Source organism: Tachyglossus aculeatus, chromosome 11 (genome assembly GCF_015852505.1).
Source record: "Tachyglossus aculeatus isolate mTacAcu1 chromosome 11, mTacAcu1.pri, whole genome shotgun sequence".
Lineage (NCBI taxonomy): Eukaryota > Metazoa > Chordata > Mammalia > Monotremata > Tachyglossidae > Tachyglossus > Tachyglossus aculeatus.
The window spans coordinates 66410797-66430023 of NC_052076.1; the positions used below are offsets into that span (position 1 = coordinate 66410797).

The 19227-nt window shown below is 41.4% G+C and overlaps 1 protein-coding gene across 3 annotated transcripts in view; it reads left to right on the forward strand.

The window, feature by feature from the left end:
• Positions 1 to 19227, forward strand: part of PHKB (phosphorylase kinase regulatory subunit beta) — a 261142-nt gene that overhangs the window by 55347 nt on the left and 186568 nt on the right. For all 3 annotated transcript variants that reach the window (XM_038753617.1, XM_038753619.1, XM_038753618.1), the window contains 3 exons: positions 3236 to 3325; positions 5980 to 6118; positions 17178 to 17277. In XM_038753617.1, coding sequence (XP_038609545.1) covers positions 3236 to 3325; positions 5980 to 6118; positions 17178 to 17277 — 329 coding nt within the window. The remainder of the gene's footprint in view (positions 1 to 3235; positions 3326 to 5979; positions 6119 to 17177; positions 17278 to 19227) is intronic.

The window sequence follows — 19227 nt, forward strand, 5'->3', positions numbered from 1 at the left end:
TGTGCCTCAGTTACTCTGTCTGTAAAATGGGGATTGAAACCGTGAGCTCCATATGGGACAGGGGCTAGGTGATATTTGTTAAGCGCTTACTATGTGCCGAGCACTGTTCTAAGCGCTGGGGGGGGAATACAAGGTGATCAAGGTTGTCCCACGTGGGGCTCACAGTCTTAGTCCCCATTTTACAGATGAGGGAACTGAGGCCCAGAGAAGTGACTTGCCCAAGGTCACACAGCTGACAAGTAGCAGAGCTGGGATTCAAACCCATGACCTCTCACTCCCAAGCCTGTGCTCTTTCCACTGAGCCACAGTGGTTCCCCAGCTAGGTCCATCTGATTACCTTGTAACTACCCAGCACTTTAATGAGGTGTCTGGCACATAGTAAGTACTTAACAAATACCCCAAAAAAAGGGAGAAAGCTGATGGCTTTCAGCTGATGGCTCTCAGCTTTCTAAGCTGACCTTAGAGCCAGTGATGAAGAGTTTCTGCTTGATGTGGAGAGGAATTTGAGGAGTGGCATTCATCCAGGCTCCCTCTTGTCTTAGTGTGCTATCAAAGAGCCTTTTTACTGCTTAAGAGAAAGTCACTGTGAGGGCAAAGGAAAACAGTGTTTTTAAAACCTGATCTCGCAAGAGTGAAGTGTAGGCTAGGAAGAGGAGAGACCCAGAGAATGCAATGAGGTTAACGAGGAGACCGATTCAGTAGTCAAATTGTGTTATGACAAGTGGCCTGGACCAGGGTGGTGCCATTTTGGGTGGAAAGGAAGGTGTGGATTCCAGATATATTTTAGGAGAAGAGCCTACAGGGTTCAGTGATGGGCTGAATATGGGTGTTGAAAGAGTGGGAGAAGGCTTGGGGAACTCATTGGTGGTGTTAACCTAAAAGCAGCATCTTTCAGTAGCATATTAAAGTTTATTAAGCTTCAGTTACTTAATACTCTAATTAACATTTTGACTCTACCTTATTGGGACATGGTCCTTTTTTCCTCTCCAGGTCTCATCATCACTCAGTTCCTCAGGGGCATAGGTGTGAATATCGAGCCCCACACTTTCCTATCTAGACTGTAAGCCTTGTGTGGGCAGGGATTGTCTCTATTACTGAATTGTACTTTCTGAATGCTTAGGACAGTGCTCTGCACACAGTAAGCACTCAATAAGTATGATTGAATGAATGAATGAATTCTCCAATAATCGATCATTTTTCCTCTTAAGTTCTTCATATAAGTCACTTTATTTCAATCTTAATTATTGGTAGCTCTTCTTCATTTTGTTTCCCTTTGGCATTTTAATTCTCCACTGACTGCCTTCTTTCGCTCCTGTCACCAAGTATCTTACTTTCATGAAAAAATATTTTCATTGATTATGTTACCTGAAATTTCATCTCTGTATTCACCACCATCAGAGTGACTTACTTTAAGTTTAACTATAAGAAACAGTTTTATAAAGACACAATTCCATGATGGTCGGTAAAGTAAATTAAAGTTCATCTTGCAAGTTAGTACTGAATGCCCTGTGGGATTTCATTCTAAGTGTAGAAAATATTGATTAGTACCTCAGCAATATCACTGAATTGAGAAATCATTTTTTTAGTGACTGTTGGGACTCTTTACAATAGCATCAGCAAATATACTTTTATTCATCATTGTGAGTTACAGTTTTTAGTTATAACATGCTAACCTTTATTACAGAGTGTCTGATAGTCCTCAATAGAGAATTTAACTGGGAAAATTTGAGGGTGAATGTGGAAGAGGTATTTCCTACAAATTATCCAGCCATACAACAGAAGATGTTGGGTCAGTTGTAAAGTTGTGTAGCTCTTTGCTTGCTGTCAGTGGCTAGGTACGCAAGTCGAAAAACCTTATTTTCTTTGCTAGAGAAGCTTTTTATACATCTAGACATAAGATTGATTTTTCTTCTTAAATTGCAGGTTCACTGGGGTTATGTTATGTTAGATTGTAGACAGGCCATTACTTGAACTCGAGGTGAATTGTGACCCAAAGATTTTTGTGGTATTTTGGAGTGCTTTTAATATGAAGTGATATGGTACTTCGACTTGTGACAGAACATTTAAATGAATTCTCTCCATTCAACAGGAGAGTGAAAAGCGTAGCAGTCAACGGAAAGTGAAAAGTATAGCAGTTTTGTACAATCTTGTTTCCATTTTGTGGCAAATCAACATTATTATTGAGTATTCTGAAATTTTCAACAACAGTGCTCCAAAGGCATTTCCTGGTAGAAATGCATGTAGCAGAGAGGCGGGCTTTATCCTTGCTTGGAATCCAAGAAATTAGGTGAAAGGACCAAATGCCAACACAGAATATCAACTTGGAATATTTTTATCATCTCCTGTGTTGGGTTTTTTTAAAACTTCCCCTTTCAACTTTAGTTTTCTAGAACAGAACCAAGTGGAGAGGAGGGCTACATTGTTTGAATTTAAGATAAAGAGATGTCTTCCTAAAATGAAATCTAGAAAATATTTAGCTGATACAAGGTTTTCTAGCGTGAAATTTGGGGACATTTCGGGGACACTACAGCCCCAACCGATCGCCTTTCCTGACAAAGAGAGTCCTGCACCAGGGCAAGATGGATGGGAGGAAGAGGGAAACTGTGGCAAGGGCAGAGGAAGCCAGGGTTGGGGTGGTGACTGGAGAGAAAGCTAGTCCAGGGAAGCCTAGGGCAAGACCCGGAGACAGATCAGTGTCCAGTTCCCGGCTGGCTCAGGAAATCTCCAGTTCGAGAGGTGAGGGAGGAAAGGGCAGAATTTGAATGAATGAATGGAAGTCACCGAGGGCTCCCCACGACCCCTGATGCAACCCAGGTCCTCAGACGGGGTCACTGACAGGGTTTGGGGGCGAGAGGCCCAGCTGCAGAGTAATCAGCTCTGCCGTTCTCTCCCTGGCTTCCCAAAACCAAGTCGCTCACCAGTCTCTCTGAATATTCCGGCTAAAGCTTCCCAGAGAGGCTCCCTTTCTGGCCCTTGGCCTTTCAGCCACAGAGGGAACAGCAGGATGCAAGTTGATTAGGCAGACTCTTAGCTGGTGTCTGCACAGGAAGTGTTTTGGTTGACTACGGTAGCAGATGAGTTATACTGGAAATTGGTGACTTATTTATAAAGATGAGAAGAAAATGGGCACAGGGTGCTTAATGGCTTTGCATCAGTGTTAATGGCTTTGCATCAATGCTTTTACCAGTATTTTCATTATTGAACTTGGGATGATAACTTTTGACATTTTCTTTAGGCTCAGTTTATGAACCTCTCAAGAGTATTGATCTCCGGAGGCCAGAGGATGAAACTCTGTGGGATAAACTGGATCATTACTACCGAATTGGTAAGCACATTAGAGAATTAGTTTTTGTAGTTACTTTACTGTAACTCTTTTTCCATATTATTTCAGGGCATTAATGTGGGCAACTGGCTGTTTTGTTTGCCGTGTCCCTATTTTCCAGACCAAAGTACCGGTCTTGGTATATTATGCCAAACAGGAGAATTATCACGCGTTCACACTTAAGCGCTAAATCCCATACCAGGTTTGTTTGTTTGGACTGCAAAAAAAGCTCACATTGTAAGTTTCAGGAAAGTTCCCCAGTCACAAGCACAGTTGAAAGAGTTCACAATCCACTCTCTCCCTTATCTATGGATGAATTGGAGCCTCAGCCAAGCCACGTTCTTTGCCAGATGTGAGTTTAGCTCCCCTGGACTTTATTTGATGATTCCCTTACAGGTAGGTGCTTTATTTCCTTCTAACCAGTTGAATTCAATTCAATCTAAAAAGGAAAGAAAAAGATTGCTTGGCTGAGATCTCATAAGGGAATCTACTAACCCTACAAAATCTGTTTAGATAAAAGAATCTAGGTTTAACTGGGTTTGATACAATTTCAAGCAGTGAAAAACATTGGAAAGAAAATAAAAGAAAAGGCTGGATGAATTGGGACAAGCTATTTAAAACATATTTATTCTCCCATTTTTTCAATGTTCCTTGTTGAAAAGCAAAAAGTGCTTCAGAATGATTTATGCTTTGGAGAAAGTCACACTGATAGGATTCAGTGCTTAAGTGTGAGCATGTGATAATGCGCCTGTTCTGCATAATATACCAAAACCAGTATTTTGGTCTGCAAAATAGGGACACAGTGCTCCTGTTTGTATGTCACCTTACATGAACACATTTCCAGACCCTTACTTTATCTGGTGGTGTTTTATGGTTTTGTTGGTTCATTTGTTTTGCCTTCCCTACGGAGTAGGTGGCAGTTCAATTTTCTCTTAGTAGTTGGCAATGGCAGTGGCAAGTCTCTGCTACCATTTGCCACTTGTCTACCCCACAATTTTCAATTGAAGCTGATTAGTTGCCTTAGTGGAAAAGTAATACTGAACTAATCTTCCACTGCATGCTTTGAGATAGGTTGTTTTTCCTGGATGTTTTAAGAAGCTTAAGAATCCTATTTGAAGGATCACGGACCTGGTATCTAATCCTGGCTCTGCAGCTTGGCTGCCCTTCACTCTCTCTCAGTCTCCTCATCTGTAAAATGGGGATTCAGTGCCTGTTCTCCATACTACATAGACTGTGAGCTCCACGTGGGGCAAGGACCGTGTCCAACTTGTTTATCTTATATCTACCTCAGTACTTATTACAGTGCTTGACACAGAGCAAGCATTTACCAAATTCCACAGTTAAGATTTTTAAAGGCCAGCATAGTCGTGTTAAATTTTTAACTGTGAGGGCCATTGATTTTTGGAATGTTAATGTTGAGGGAGCAGAGTGGCAAAGTGGATAGATCCTGGGCCTTGGTAGTCAGAAGGTCATGGGTTCTAATCCCGGCTATGCCACTTGTCTGCTGTGTGACCTTGGGCAAGTCACTTAATTTCTATGGGCCTCAGTTTTCCCTCTGTAAAATGGGGATTGAAACTGTGAGCCCCACATGGGACAGGAACTTTGTCCAATTCAATTTGCTTGTATCCACTTCAGTGCTTAGACAGTGTCTGGCACATAGTAAACACTTAAATACTATTAGTATAATTATTATAATTATTACTATTATTATTATTATTATGCTTGTTTTTCCACATATTTTGAAAGGGGTATAAACTCAGCATTCCAGGAGGGGATGGGCCAGCAAAGTTGAAACGAATTCACTCATTTAGTTGTGATCTGTTATCCCACATAATCTTAAAAGCCCTTTGGCTCGAAAATGATTTCTCTGTTTCAAAATAGTGCTCGTGATAGACTTGCTTTAGATGTGTTATTTGCCACTCATTTCTATTATAATTATTGTTATCATTATTGTATTTGTTAAGCACTTATGTGTCAAGCCCTGGGGATAGATACAAGTCAGTTATGTTGGACACAGTCCCTGTCCCAAAATCTAAGTAGGAGAGAGACTAGGTATTTAATCCTCATTTCACAGTTGAGGAAACTGAGGTACAGAGAAGTTTAGTACATTGCCCAAGGTCACACAACAAGCAAGTGGAAAAACCGGGATCCTTTTCAAAAAGCTCCAGTAGTCCTTCATGGATTCTTATTGAGCATTGATCCCAGGAAAAAAAATATTGGCCTTTGTAGGAATCACTCAAAAAAAAAAAGCTAGTTTTGTCCACCTAGTGACTAATTCCTTAGAATCTCTTTAAAATGATAAAAAGTTGAAAAGTGTCAATCTTATTTTTGTAGATTGGGATGAATAATTGCTTATTGTTGGAGTGGCATTAAGTCTTTCACTTCTCAGAGAGCTAGGTCTTAACAAATCTCGACAAATCCCTTGGAATATTGCTTTGGATACCCAAAGAAATCAGGGTGGATTAAGAAAAGGATAAAGCCACTCTTGACTAAAGGAGTTAAACAGAGACAGGGTTTCATTCTTGTTTTGGGCAGGGAACATATCTGCTACTTCTGTTGTATTGGACTCTCCCAAGCTTCTAGTCCAATGTTCCACACATGGTAAGCGCTCACATAAATACCACTGACTGACTGATTGATTGGGTTTTCTGTTGCAGTGAAGGCGACAGTTCTACAGTACCAAAGTCCAACCACTGGTCTCTTTCCCACCAAAACCTGTGGTGATGATGGGAAAGCCAAGGTGCAAGATAGCCTTTACTGTGCTGCAAGTGCCTGGGCATTAGCACTTGCTTATAGGTAAGCTGTTACGTTCTCCTTCTGTCACAGAGTCCAATCTCTGTTTTCTTTTGGTAGATTACATTGGGCGTGAATCTGCATTTGTTGTGGAAATCTCTATTCCTTACCCAGCCAAATTGGCCTGACCTTTTCCAGACATTTTCAACCTCACTCGTTACCTGTCAAATCCCGAAAGAAAGAGTCACAGCAGATAATAAGCACGCACTCCCCTCTTCCATGCTGTCTTAGAATTTTTAATGCCCTACTCCTGCTTCCTGCCTTTGCCTCGTCTTCTCCTCTGGTGCTAGAACAAGAGGTTCTCTTCTCTTTTGGAGTGCACTAGGATGCTCTTCCCACAAGATGGTAAGCTTCTAGAGGCAGGAATCATTCCTATACCAACTCAACTCTACTCTCCCTGCATACAGTGATTGACTGATTGCTGTTTTGGTGTGTGGTATTTGTTAAGCGCTTTCTATGTGCCAGGCAGTGTACTAAGCGCTAGGGTAGATACAAGCTAATTGGCCTGGACTAACCCTATATCCCACATGGGGCTCCTGGTGGGAAATCCTCATTTTACAGATGAGGTAACCGAGGCATATGGAAATTGTGACTTGCCCGAGGTCACACAGCAGACAAGCGGCAGAGACAGGGATAAAACCCAGGTGTTCCTGATTCCCAGGCCATGCTTTACTGGTTTGGCTTTGTTGCCTCTTATTGATATCCACCTTTTCCCAAATTTTCCCAGATTTTCCAGAGGTAAGACTAAGGGAAATGGGAGAGAAGGTCATTCAGGATCTGCTTGGCCTCACCTTTGTACTCTTCTTCTTCTCCCTCCTTCTCTGGACCTTTTTCCTCTGTTTTAATTAATTTCCCTTAGTTAATCAAGAGGGTTAAGCCTCAGAATCCTGGAGTCGCCCATCTGAAAGTTCTCTGCTTTTCCACCACATCCGCCTCCTACTCTTTTTTTTTTTTAATGACATTTGTTAAGCGCTTACTATGTGTCAAGCACTGCGGTAAGTTCTGGGTTAGATACAAATCAGTCAGGTCGGACAGAGTCCCTGTCCCACATGGGGCTCATGTATTAGGAATAGGAGAGAGAACAGATATTCAATCTCCATTTTAGAGTTGAGCAAACTGAGATATAGAGAAATTAAGCAACTGGACCACACAGTATGGGTACGTGGGCAGAGCCAGGATGAGAACCTAGGTCATCTGACTCCGAGGCCCTTGCTCTTTCCTCAAGGCCACACTGCTTCCCTCAGTTTCTCTTTCTGGTCTGCATAACCCTCACCTACCCTGCTTTCTTTGTTCCCTCAAAGTGGTAGGAAGAACATAAACCCTTAATTGGGCAGCACACTGTCTGAAATCAATAAAAATGGGATTCCCCTTGAACCTCCTAGGAGGCCTTAGAGAAGTTTCCTTGGGCAGAGGGAATTGCCATGGAACTGTGGAGATACGAGGCAGTCCCTTTGTGCCCTGATGTAGCCCAAGGGAGGCTTTCGTTCCTTGAGAAAGGGAGATGAGAAAGTTATTTGGTGATGATGATGATATTTAAGCACTTACTACGTGCAAAGCACTGTTCTAAGCACTGGGGGGATACAAGGTGATGAGGTTGTCCCACATAGGTCTCACAGTCCTAATCCCCATTTTGCAGATGAGGTAACTGAGGCACAGAGAAGTGAAGTGACTTGCCCAAAGTTACATGGCTGACAAGTGGCAGAGTCGGGATGAGAACCCATATAACCTCTGACTCCCAAGCCTGTGCTCTTTCCACTGAGCCATGCTTCTTCTCAGTTTCTTATTTCTTCCTTTCCCCTCTACTTGGCCAAACAAAGGTTTAGACTTTGGGGTTCGTTGTATATATTTTCTTTTAATCCTAACTTTTCATGCGCAAAGCTCCATTGTTATAATAATGATGATAGCATTTATCATTGTTATCTGAGGACCTTTAGCAGTACAAAGTAAATCATTGAGGTGTGAAACTGGCCATATTGAGAAAGGTTTTGGAGGAGGAGACTAGTTGCTTTTCAGAGGCTTCCTTGAAAATTATGTCTCTCTGAACATAACCTGACTCTGATTTCTTTTGAAACAATTTATTTGGTTGAAACAATGGGAGAAAATTATGTATCAACACTACCAGCCTAAAGAGCCAGGTTTCTTAGACTTAAGTGTAAAGACAGTTTTCTTCAACACCTGGAAATACAAAGCTCCTGCAAGCCTATTAGTATGACTGCCAAATAGCATGGAAAAGTGCAGCAGTGACCTCTCCTAGAAACTTAAAAGCCTCTAAGTTCTTTCTGTAATGGGCAGATCATCTGTTCAGCAATTCCCTAGACATGTGGCTTTTCATGTATTGCGAAGAGGTTTTCTGTGCCTCTAGAAAGGGAAAAGTTGTGTGTCATTCACAAGAGGGAAAGGTCATGAATCTGTGTTTCCTCTCCCAAAATGAAAATTAAGCTTAACTTAATTGGACACATTTGACACGAGAGTGGGGCCTCTGCTTTTCCATGATCGTATAATTACAGGAAGGGTAATTTGATCATCAGCATCATCATCCGTATTTCCCTCCTGTGTGCAGAGCATCATACTAAGCACTTGGGAGTTTGCAATAAAAGTAAAAGCAGTCAATCATATTTATCGAGCCCCTACTGTGGGCAGATGAGAAACAGAGTTGCACAGTATAAATTCAGTGAAAACAAAAGGGAAAACACATAAAATTGGAACAACAAGAGAAGCAGCATGGCCTGTTCCCATGTGAGGACGTTGGATTTGAGGTGGGAATTAAAAGTCTGAAACATCCGGTGGGGGCAATGGGTAGGGGAGTAGATAAAGATGGAGAAGTATTGTTGCTTGACAGAAGAGAGGGTGGAGTTAAAGTAAGTGAGGGTGAATTGAAGATGGATGAGATCAAGCATTTGTCTGGATTTTTTCCATTAGTGCTCCACAGCTCCTGTGCAGGAACAGAGGAAGTTTACTGTGGTAATGACTCAGGGTCGCGGGTTAGTGGTACAAGATACTTTACACTTGCAGTGAACTTGAAATTACATTTGCTTTTTGTTTTGCTTATTTAAGGGTATTTGTTAAGTGCTTACTATGTGCCAGGCACTGTACTAAGAGCTGGGGTAGATACACGTTATTCATGTTGGACACAGTCCAAGTTCCGTAAGGGGCTCACAGTATTAATCCCCATTTTACAGATGAGGTAACTGAGGCCCAGAGAGGTGAAGTGACTTGCCCCAGGTTACAGGGCAGACATGGCGGAGCCAGGATTAGAACCCAGGTCTTTCTGACTTCCAGGCTGTGTTCTGTTCACTAGGCTATGCTGCTTTCTGTTGAATTTTTTCCAGCCATATTTGATATTTATTTTTTTGAAAAAGACAAATGGATCAATCAATCAATGGGATTTATTGAGCGCTTAATATGTGCAGAGCACTGTACTAAGCTCTTGGGAGAGTAATAATAATGATAATAGTTGTGATATTTGTGAAGCACTCACTATGTACCAAGTGCTGCAGTGGATACAAGCAAATTAAGTTGGACACAGTCCCCGTCCCAAATGGGGTCGCAGTCTCAATCCCCATTTTACAGATGAGGGAACTGAGGCCCAGAGAAGTGAGGTGACTTGACCAAGATCACACAGCAGACAGTGATGGGGCCAGGATTAGAACTCATGACTTTCTCTGTAAACACTGCGCCATGCAATACAGAAGAATTAGCAGACACATTCCCTGCCCTTAACATGCTGACAGATGTTAATATAGTGATACATTCTTTAAAAATATCAATTTGAATGCACATTTCTGGGGTTTTCAAATGAATGGATTTGAATAATTTAACAAATTTTACTATGTGATTAACCATGAATGTTGTTTTTAATTGCCAACCTGTAAACAAGTTCACATTACTCTTTTTGGGGGCTCATGTGCATAGTTATGTGTCCTCTTTTAATATTGGCTGTCTTCCTTTTGGCACCAGTATTGATTTCTGTAGTTACTGCGCAGTACATCGATTAATCTTCCAAACTAAACATCAGACGGCCATTAAAGGATTCTGCATTAAAAAAAATTATACTCTATTTCTACAATGAGGGTGTTCTTGATTGAAACTGAAAAGTAAATATTTTCAAATAAAAATCAAAAGTTTTATTTTCATAAAGAAAAAGATGTAAAATAGACAACTATAGAAAACTTTGAGCAAGGAAAAATATTTCCAAGCTTCTCTTCACAGTATACTTTCTTTTCCTATCCAAAAGTGGTAAGATCAGCAAATCCCAGATTTGGGGCTGGTGTCATTTCTTGAAGGTTGTTCAGAAAATGTAGACAGCGTGGAAAGCGAAGTGCTTTTGCCTTCTTGGTTAAGGAAATTTTCAGAGGCTTAGAAGTCCAAAAAACAGGCCAGTTGGTCTCTGTCTAGGGTAATTGAAGAGGAAAGAAATAAGGATGACATCATGGTAGCTTATTATAGACCTTAGAACCAGGAAGAAAATGCATAGTCTTCATTGGGCGACTCACCAAGGTAATTTGGGGCCAGGATCTGGTAATAGTAGGATGCTGTCAGTGTTCAGTTTTTTGCTGGAAAGCGTTTGGCAAGTCGTACGATGTCTAGCAGGATTGTAGATTGTACTGGGAACACGTTTTAGTGCAGAAAATAGATGAATCAACTGGAAGTTTCCTTAATGGAGCACCTTTATTTTCAGGGCGCTTGGGAAAACACAGATGAGAACGCTGATGCGATTTCCAGTAGAAAAGAATGTGACAAATCTTAAAGGAAACCTGGACAGAAATGGTCACACATTGTTCACCATTATTTTCCTAAGGAAAGTGAGAAGAAAAGTCATGTAGATAAGCACATTTTTAGAGGCTGAGAGCATTGAGGCCCAGGGGGAGAAAGCATAAAGGTAATCATAGTCGGTCAGTGCAGGAGCAGATCACATCGGGGCATAGGAAGAACAGACCCACTCAGCTAACCCCAACACTATAAGGAGATTTGAGGAACAAAATGGAAAACTGTAGAGAAGGAGGAAATTAAGCCATCTCACTAATGAGCAATATGAAGAATAGCTTAACTAGTCGCAACATTAGGAAAACTAAAGCCAGCATAGAGATGGCGGGGGGCAGCATAATGTGAAAATGTGAAAACGTTTTTCCATCAGGTTAGGCCTGAAAAGAGGAAAAGCAAAATGGAGTTAATTCGCCCACCCCCTCTACTAGAGAAGCAGCATGGCTTAGTGGAAGGAGCCTGGGCTTGGGAGTCAGAGGTCGTGGGTTCTAATCCCGGCCCCACCACTTATCAGCTGTGTGACTTTGGGCAAGTCTCTTCACTTCTCTGTGCCTCCGTTCCCTCATCTGGAAAATGGGGATGAAGTCTGTGAGCCCCACGTGGGACAGCCTGATTACCTTGTGCCTACCCCAGTGCTCAGAACAATGCTTGGCTCATAGTAAGTGCTTGACAAGTTATTATTATTATTATCATTGTTATTATTATTATTACTGGGCAGGTAGGGAAAATCCTTCCCAGATACTTGGTCCTGGAAGGCAGTGATGATCTGCCTGGCTTCTTTTGTGCTTTCCCAAACTCATAGGTGCTTCACGCCTAATAGGCACCCAGCAAACACCATTGGTGGTGGTGATGATAATGATGGGGAAAAGATATTATTCTTCCTTTTATTATTATTATTATTACTACTACTACTATTATTACTATTAGTAGTAAAAAAAAATGAACAAACATAGTTTACCATAGTAAAGTCTCATGTGGGATGGGAGGTTGGAAAGCAAATGAGACAGGGGAAAAAAATTAGAGGATTCATTCATTCAGTCATATTTATTACTATTAGTAGTAATAGTAGTAGTAGTAGTAGTGCATTTATCAAGGACTGTTGTAAGCACTAGAGTAGATGCACTATCCCCAAGCTCTTAGTACAGTGCTTTCCACACAGCAAGCGCTCAATAAATACGAATGAATGGACACAGTCCCTGTCCCACATGGGGTTCGCAGTCTAAGGGGAAATTTTGCAGTTGGGGAAACTAAGGCCCAGAGCAGTTAAGGGACTTACTCAAAGCAATTGCCAGCAAGCTATTTGCAGAGCCAGGATTAGAACTCAGGTCCTCCGACTCCAAGGCCCGTGCTCTTTCCAGTAGGCCATGCTAATAGAGGTTTTTTTTTCCTTTTCTCACTTGAACAACAAAAAAAAATGAACAAAAATAGTTTACCAGAGTAAAGTCTCATGTGGGATGGGAGGTTGGAAAGCAGATGAGACAGGGGAAAAAATTAGAGGATTCATTCATTCTGTCATATTTATTGAGCACTTGCTGTGTACAGAGCACTATACTAAACCTTTACTAGAGGATCTAGTAAGAGGATCTGCAGAGTGCAAATATTTTTTCCAGCCTAATGAGTAGACTGTAAGCTCGTTATTATTTCCAGCTCTGTAATTTTATGTTGTACTCTCCCAAGCACTTAGTACAGTGCTCTGCAACTGGGTTCCTCTTCACCTCTTGCAAAAGCAAAACCTTCCTGGGGGCTTGTAGTTGGATGATGGAGTGGTATCCAATGTGATGTAGTGGAGAGAACTCAGGACTGGGAATCAGGAAATATTTTACTTGTTTGCCTGTTTACTTGTTTTGATCTCTGTCTCCCCCCTTTTAGACTGTGAGCCCATTGTGGGCAGAGATTGTTTCTCTTTGTTACTGAATTGTACTTTCCAAGCTCTTAGTACAGAGCTCTGCACCCAGTAAGCACTCAGTAAATACGATTGAAAGAATAAACAAAAGGGCTCAATAAATATGATTGACTGATAATAGTAATAATGTTGGTGTTTCTTAAGTGCTTACTATGTGCCAAGCACTGTTCTAACCACTGGGGGAGATACAAGGTAATCAGGTTGTCCCACGTGGGGCTCACAGTCTTAATCGCCATTTTACAGATGAGGTAACTGAGGCACAGAGAAGTTAAGTGGCTTGCCCAAGGTCACACAGCAGACAAGTGGCAGAGCCGGGATTAGAACCCACGACCTCTGACTTCCAAGCCTGGGCTATTGCCACTAGGCCCCGCCTGGGAGTCAGAAGGACCTGGGTTCTAACCCCAGCTTTGCCACTTGTCTTTCTGCTGTGTGACCTTGAGCAAGTCATTTAACTTCTCTGTGCCTCAGTTATCTCATCTGTAAAATGGGGATTAAGACTATGAGCCCCATGTGGGACATTGACCGTGTCCAACCTGATTCTCTTGTACCGGCACCGGTGCCTAATTCAGTGGCTGGAACATATTTAGCTCTTAAAAAAAATGTCCCTAAGGAATTGGCAGGTCTTACTATGGAACCATCAGTCAGACCGTATTTTTGAGAATTCATGGAGGGCAAAGAAAGCAACTGAGTTTTAGGTAAGGGCAAGTGTGCTCAACTTTGGAAAAAAAAGGGAATGTAAAGATAACCTAAATATTTGCAAATTGCTTAAACTTCCAAAGAACATACCTTGGATTAAAAAAAAAACAAAACAGAACACCTAATCAAACCTTCTCAATTTGCAAAAAACTTAGTTGAACATGAAGTTTAGTAACCAAGTGATAGTGGAGGAGGAGTGTGGCCTAGTGGAGAGAGCACAGGGTTGGGAGTCCAAAGGACCTGGTTTCTACTCCTGGTTTTGCCTCATGTCTTCTGGGTGACCCTGGGCAAATCACTTAACTTCCTGTGCCTCAATGACCTCATCTGTAAAATGGGGATTACAACTTCGAGCCCCATGTGGGACCTGGACTGTGTCCAACCTTGTATCTATCCCAGTGCTTAGTACAATGTCTGGCACCTGGCAAGTACTTAACAAATACCATAACATCAGATATCATAAAAATTGGTTTTATGTTATGGCTTTGTGCCAGGCCAACCTAATCTATTTCTATTTATTTAAGTCGAAAGCAATATTTAGGTAATATATTGACACTTAAGGAGGGCTTTTGATTTTGACCCACATGTCATCCTCATCAACTAATTGGGAAAGTATGGTCTTCACCTTACAGGTGTTAGATACCTTTATTTGAGAGCGGCACCCAGAATGTAATTACCATTGCTCGGTATCAATCGAGGGGAACGTAGAGGAGTGGCACTCGTCCAAGATTATTACTTTTCAGTATCTGGCATCAGTGAACTCAAGAAGCTTATAGGTACCTTTAAATTGATGCTACCCTGGAAGAAAGAATTAAAATTGAAAGTGTCCGTGATCAGTTAGAAAAGCGGTATGTTAAAGCAAAATGAAATTTGAAAGAGATGAATGTGGTATAGACAGAGAGTCAACAACCAACACAATAAATATAAAGTGGGGAAAGCCTACCAGAAAAGGATCCGGATGGTGTAGTGGACTATAATCTGAATCTCTCAACAATATGGTGCTGTTGCTAAAAAAGTTAAATGATATTCTCTGCTTATCATTATCATATTAGAATGTGAGCCCATTGTTGGGTAGGGACCGTCTCTGTATGTTGCCAATTTGTACTTCCCAAGCAGTGCCGTGCACACAGTAAGCGCTCAATAAATATGATTGAATGAATGAATATTAAGCACTTATTATGCATCAAGGACTATTCAAAGTGCTGAAGTAGGTACAAGTTAAATAGGTTGGACACAGTCCCTATCCTCACATTGGGCACACATTCTAAATAAGAAGGGGAACAGGTGTTTAATCCCCATTTTTCAGATGAGGAAATTGAGACACAGCAGTTACGTGATTTGCCCAAGGTCATACAGCAAGCAATGGACAGAGTCAGGATTAGAACCCAGATCCTCTGACTCCTAGGCCTGTGTTCCTATAAGTAGGCCCTGCTGGTTCTTAGAGAATTTGGCTCAATTTTGTTCACTCAACTTTTATAAAACTATAGAGGAATTGCTGATGGTCCAGAACAGAACAACAAAAAACAATTGAAGGGAGGAAAATGACATTCCATGAGGAGGAAACAAATAAGGGAATGTGGTATTTAAATACTGGTTTTAGGAACCCTGGCATGCATAATGCCCAACCTGAAAAACAGCATATTTTTCTTCTGGAAAGTCCTGTCATCTTTAGATCACTAGTAACCATTTCGAGCTGCTGAAAAGGCTAGTCAAGAACTAAAAGGCAAATGAATAACAAACTCACTTTTTACGTACAGCCTGAAGTGCAAAATACAGTCAATCAGTAAATCTATTAAAGGAATTTATTGTGTGCAAAGTACTATACTCAGCGCTTGGGAGAGCACCATATGTTCTCTGCCCACACGGAGCTCACATTCTGGAGAGGGAGATAGGTATTAAAATAAATAAATGACTGATATGTACGAAGGTGCTGTGGGGCTGAAGAGGTGGTGAATATTAAGTGCTTACCGATGCAGTCCAAGTACATAGGCAACACAGAAGAGAGAGGGAGAGCTGGAGAAGATGAGACTGAGTATGAACATCCAGAGAGATGGGGGAGAACCAGGAGAGGATGGTGTCAATGTTTCCGGAGAAGGGGGTGGTCCACAAAGTCTAAGGCAGCAGAGAGGTTGAAGGGGAAGGAAGGAGTCTTCCAATTTGTACCTCTTATATTTCATTATAGTTTTACTTCTTCAAAGGTAAAAATCCCAAACCAAAAGCTGTAGGGATTAGGTTTCAAGTTAATATTTGCCAAACGTTTCTTCTCACAATCCTATAAGGCCAAGCTATTCATTCATTCGGTCGTATTTGTTGAGCACTTAACTGTGTGCAGAGCACTGGACTAAGCGCTTGGAAAGTACAATTCAGCAGCAAATAGAGACAATCCCTACCCAACAACGGGCTCACAGTCTAGAAGGGGGGAGACAGACATCAAAACAAGTAAACAGGCATCAATATAAGTGATGATGATGATGATGATAAGTGGAATTATAGATCAATCAATCAATCATATTTATTGAGCGCTTACTGTGTGCAGAGCACTGTACTAAGCGCTTGGGAAGTACAAGTTGGCAACATATAGAGACAGTCGCTACCCAACAGTGGGCTCACAGTCTAAAAGGGGGAGACAGAGAACAAACCCAAACATACTAACAAAATAAAATAAATGGAATAGATATGTACAAGTAAAATAAATAAATAGAGTAGTAAATATGTACAAACATATATACATATATGCAGGTGCTGTGGGGAAGGGAAGGAGGAAAGATGGGGGGGATGGAGAGGGGGACAAGGGGGAGAGGAAGGAAGGGGCTCAGCCTGGGAAGGCCTCCTGGAGAAGGTGAGCTCTCAGTAGGGCCTTGATCTATCCACGTCATTAATAAAATAAATAGAATAATAAATATGTACATATATACACAAGTTCTGTGGGGCGGGGAGGGGGGTAGAGCAGAGGGAGGGTGTCGGGGTGAGGGGGAAGGGAGGAGGAGCAGAGGAAAAGGCAGTCCTTGGCACATAGTAAGCGTTTAACAAATACCATCATTATCATTATTAAAAGAGGGGCTTTTATTAAATTTTCTTTCTATTTCATTCTGTTTTCTTTCTATTAAATCTTCCATTTTTAAAAGTTCTATTGCTTTTAGAATTTTCCATCAGGAGCCCCGTTGGCTCCTCCAGTGACCTGGCTCGACTCCAGGTGGAGTGCGTAACTTCTCCACAGTGGGGAATGGAGCCAGGAGTGGTAGGGGGAATGACCTTGGGCAAGTCATGCACCATCCCCTTTCTCCAACCCTTTGGGCCAGCAGGATGTAGCCCTTGGCCTGGACCAGGCAATTGTGGCGGCCCATCATGACCCCCACTTGCCAGTATGTTCAAAGGAAATTTTTCTTTTCACCCCAGTGAATCTACTGGATTGCCAGGAACTGGAACAACCTTTTTACTTCAAACCAATCCAAACAAGGAATTTTGCTTACGCTTGTTGAAGAGATAAACCAATTTCCTTAAACACAATTGATGTCTGGGGAAAAAAAAAATCTGTTTACAGAGTTTCAACCTGGGTTGTTCTTACCAAGTCTCTGCCCTGCTAGAAAACTGAAGTTTTGCTTTAACGTGGGATTAACGGTATAGTTAAATACTTAATTACCAAAAGCACTGCTGCTTTTTCAAATGCATTTCTAATTTGTTTCATATGTTATCTCTCTCACCCAGGCGTATTGATGATGACAAGGGAAGAACCCATGAGCTGGAGCATTCTGCTATAAAATGTATGAGAGGAATTCTCTACTGCTATATGCGCCAGGCTGATAAGGTAAAACATAGCAGTGGGGACAGAAACTCTCAACTAATTTGGAAGGATTAATTTAACCGTAAGCCAAAGCATCTTCTAAAAATGTATAAAGGTAGTGCAAAATTATAGTGCAACCAATTGGATGGACCCACAGCTTGCCCTGTGAAAGAAGAAGCAGAGCTGTCTAGTGGATAGAGCATAAGCCTGAGAGTCAGAAAGACCTGGGTCCTAACCCCGGCTCTCCACTTGTCTGTCTGCTCTGTAACTTTGGGTGAGTCACGTATCTTCATCAATCGTATTTATTTATTTTTTAATCGTATTTAGACGTATCTTATATGTCCCTCAGCTACCACATCTGTAAATTGGGGATTAAGACTGTGAATCCCATGTGGGACATGGACTGTCTCCAATTAGAATAGCAATATCTACCCCAATTCCTAGCATCATGCCTGGCACATAGTAAGTGCTTAACAACTACTATTTAAGAAAAACATAAATAAAATAACTGAGCATTTCAAGCCCAGAAACAAGTGACCAGTGTAATTCCAACTCGGCATCAATGTTCTAACATTCATGTCAAGGTGCTGAAATGAGAGTTCAGCAGGTAAGGCCAAGTTCACCAGTCTACTTCAAAATAAATCATAGGTTTTAAAAGTGGTGGTGAAAAGTCATTATGAAAATGTAAATTTGGGTGTGCACATGCAAGGAAAAGAAAATGGTGAAGGTTGAAAGCTGCTTTTAAACACCAGTGAGCCTAGCTAGGCAAGAACTTGTATACTGATCCAAATGTCTGTATCTCAAAGTGGACTCACCTTCTAAATGGCCACTTCATATTAGAATGTTAGAGATGTACCAGCTAGCATTTTAACTTGTGGGTCTATGCTGAAATGGGCCCTTAAGAGTACACTTCTTAGATAATACAAGGTATCAGAGTCCCAGTTCAGCATCATACTAGTCTGTGAAAAAAAGCACTTCCTTCGTAAAAATCACTGGGGGATTATAGGATGTGACCTTACTTCGCACACATTTGTCATTTTGATTTTACCATATTAAAAAAAAAGAAAAAAAAAAGAAAAAAAAGAAGCGGAGGTAGCATATGAGGGTCTGGGTTTTTGTATGATTTGTGATTGTAAAAGAATTTCTCTCTCCAGAGGATTTCTTGCTGGAGATGAAGATTCAGGAATGCACCAGCCCCTGTACCACACAACTTAAGTATGCCTTCTAGCCCACTGAACGTTTGCACTCTTAGGTGCTTCTTGATTAGCCTGAGAAAGGCAGGAGGATTTTGTCTTTCCAGATGGCAGCAGCTACATATTGACTGTAAAGGCTATTTGCTCTGCTTCCAGAGTATTATTCCTGTGGCCATGATGCATTCCCTACTCACATTACATTCCCAGACTGAGCCCCCCTTTTTCCTCTCCTCCTCGCCATCCCCCCAGGCCTACCTCCTTCCCCTCCCCTCAGCACTTGTATATATTTGTACTGATTTATTACTCTATTTTGCTTGTACATATTTACTATTCTATTTATTTTGTTAATGATGTGCATATAGCTATAATTATATTCTGACAATTTTGACACCTGTCTACATGTTTTGTTTTGTTGTCTGTTTCCCCCTTCTAGACTGTGAGCCCGTTGTTGGGTAGGGACCATCTCTATATGTTGCCGACTTGTACTTCCCAAGTGCTTAGAACAGTGCTGTGCACACAGTAAGCGCTCAATAAATACGATTGAATGAATGAGTGAATGAATTACATTGGAGTCTGTCATTACATTTACCCCATGCAGATTTGGATAAAACAGAGTTTCCCACATAAAACCTATTTTCCGAAAACATGTCTGCCCCGTCCTTCTTTGCTTTGTGAAAAAAGACAAGAGCTTAAAAATAGTTCAATACACTATTCCACTGTAAGAAAACAACATGAAAACGTTAGCTGACAGGAAAAATAAATTTTATTCATTAGTTGATAG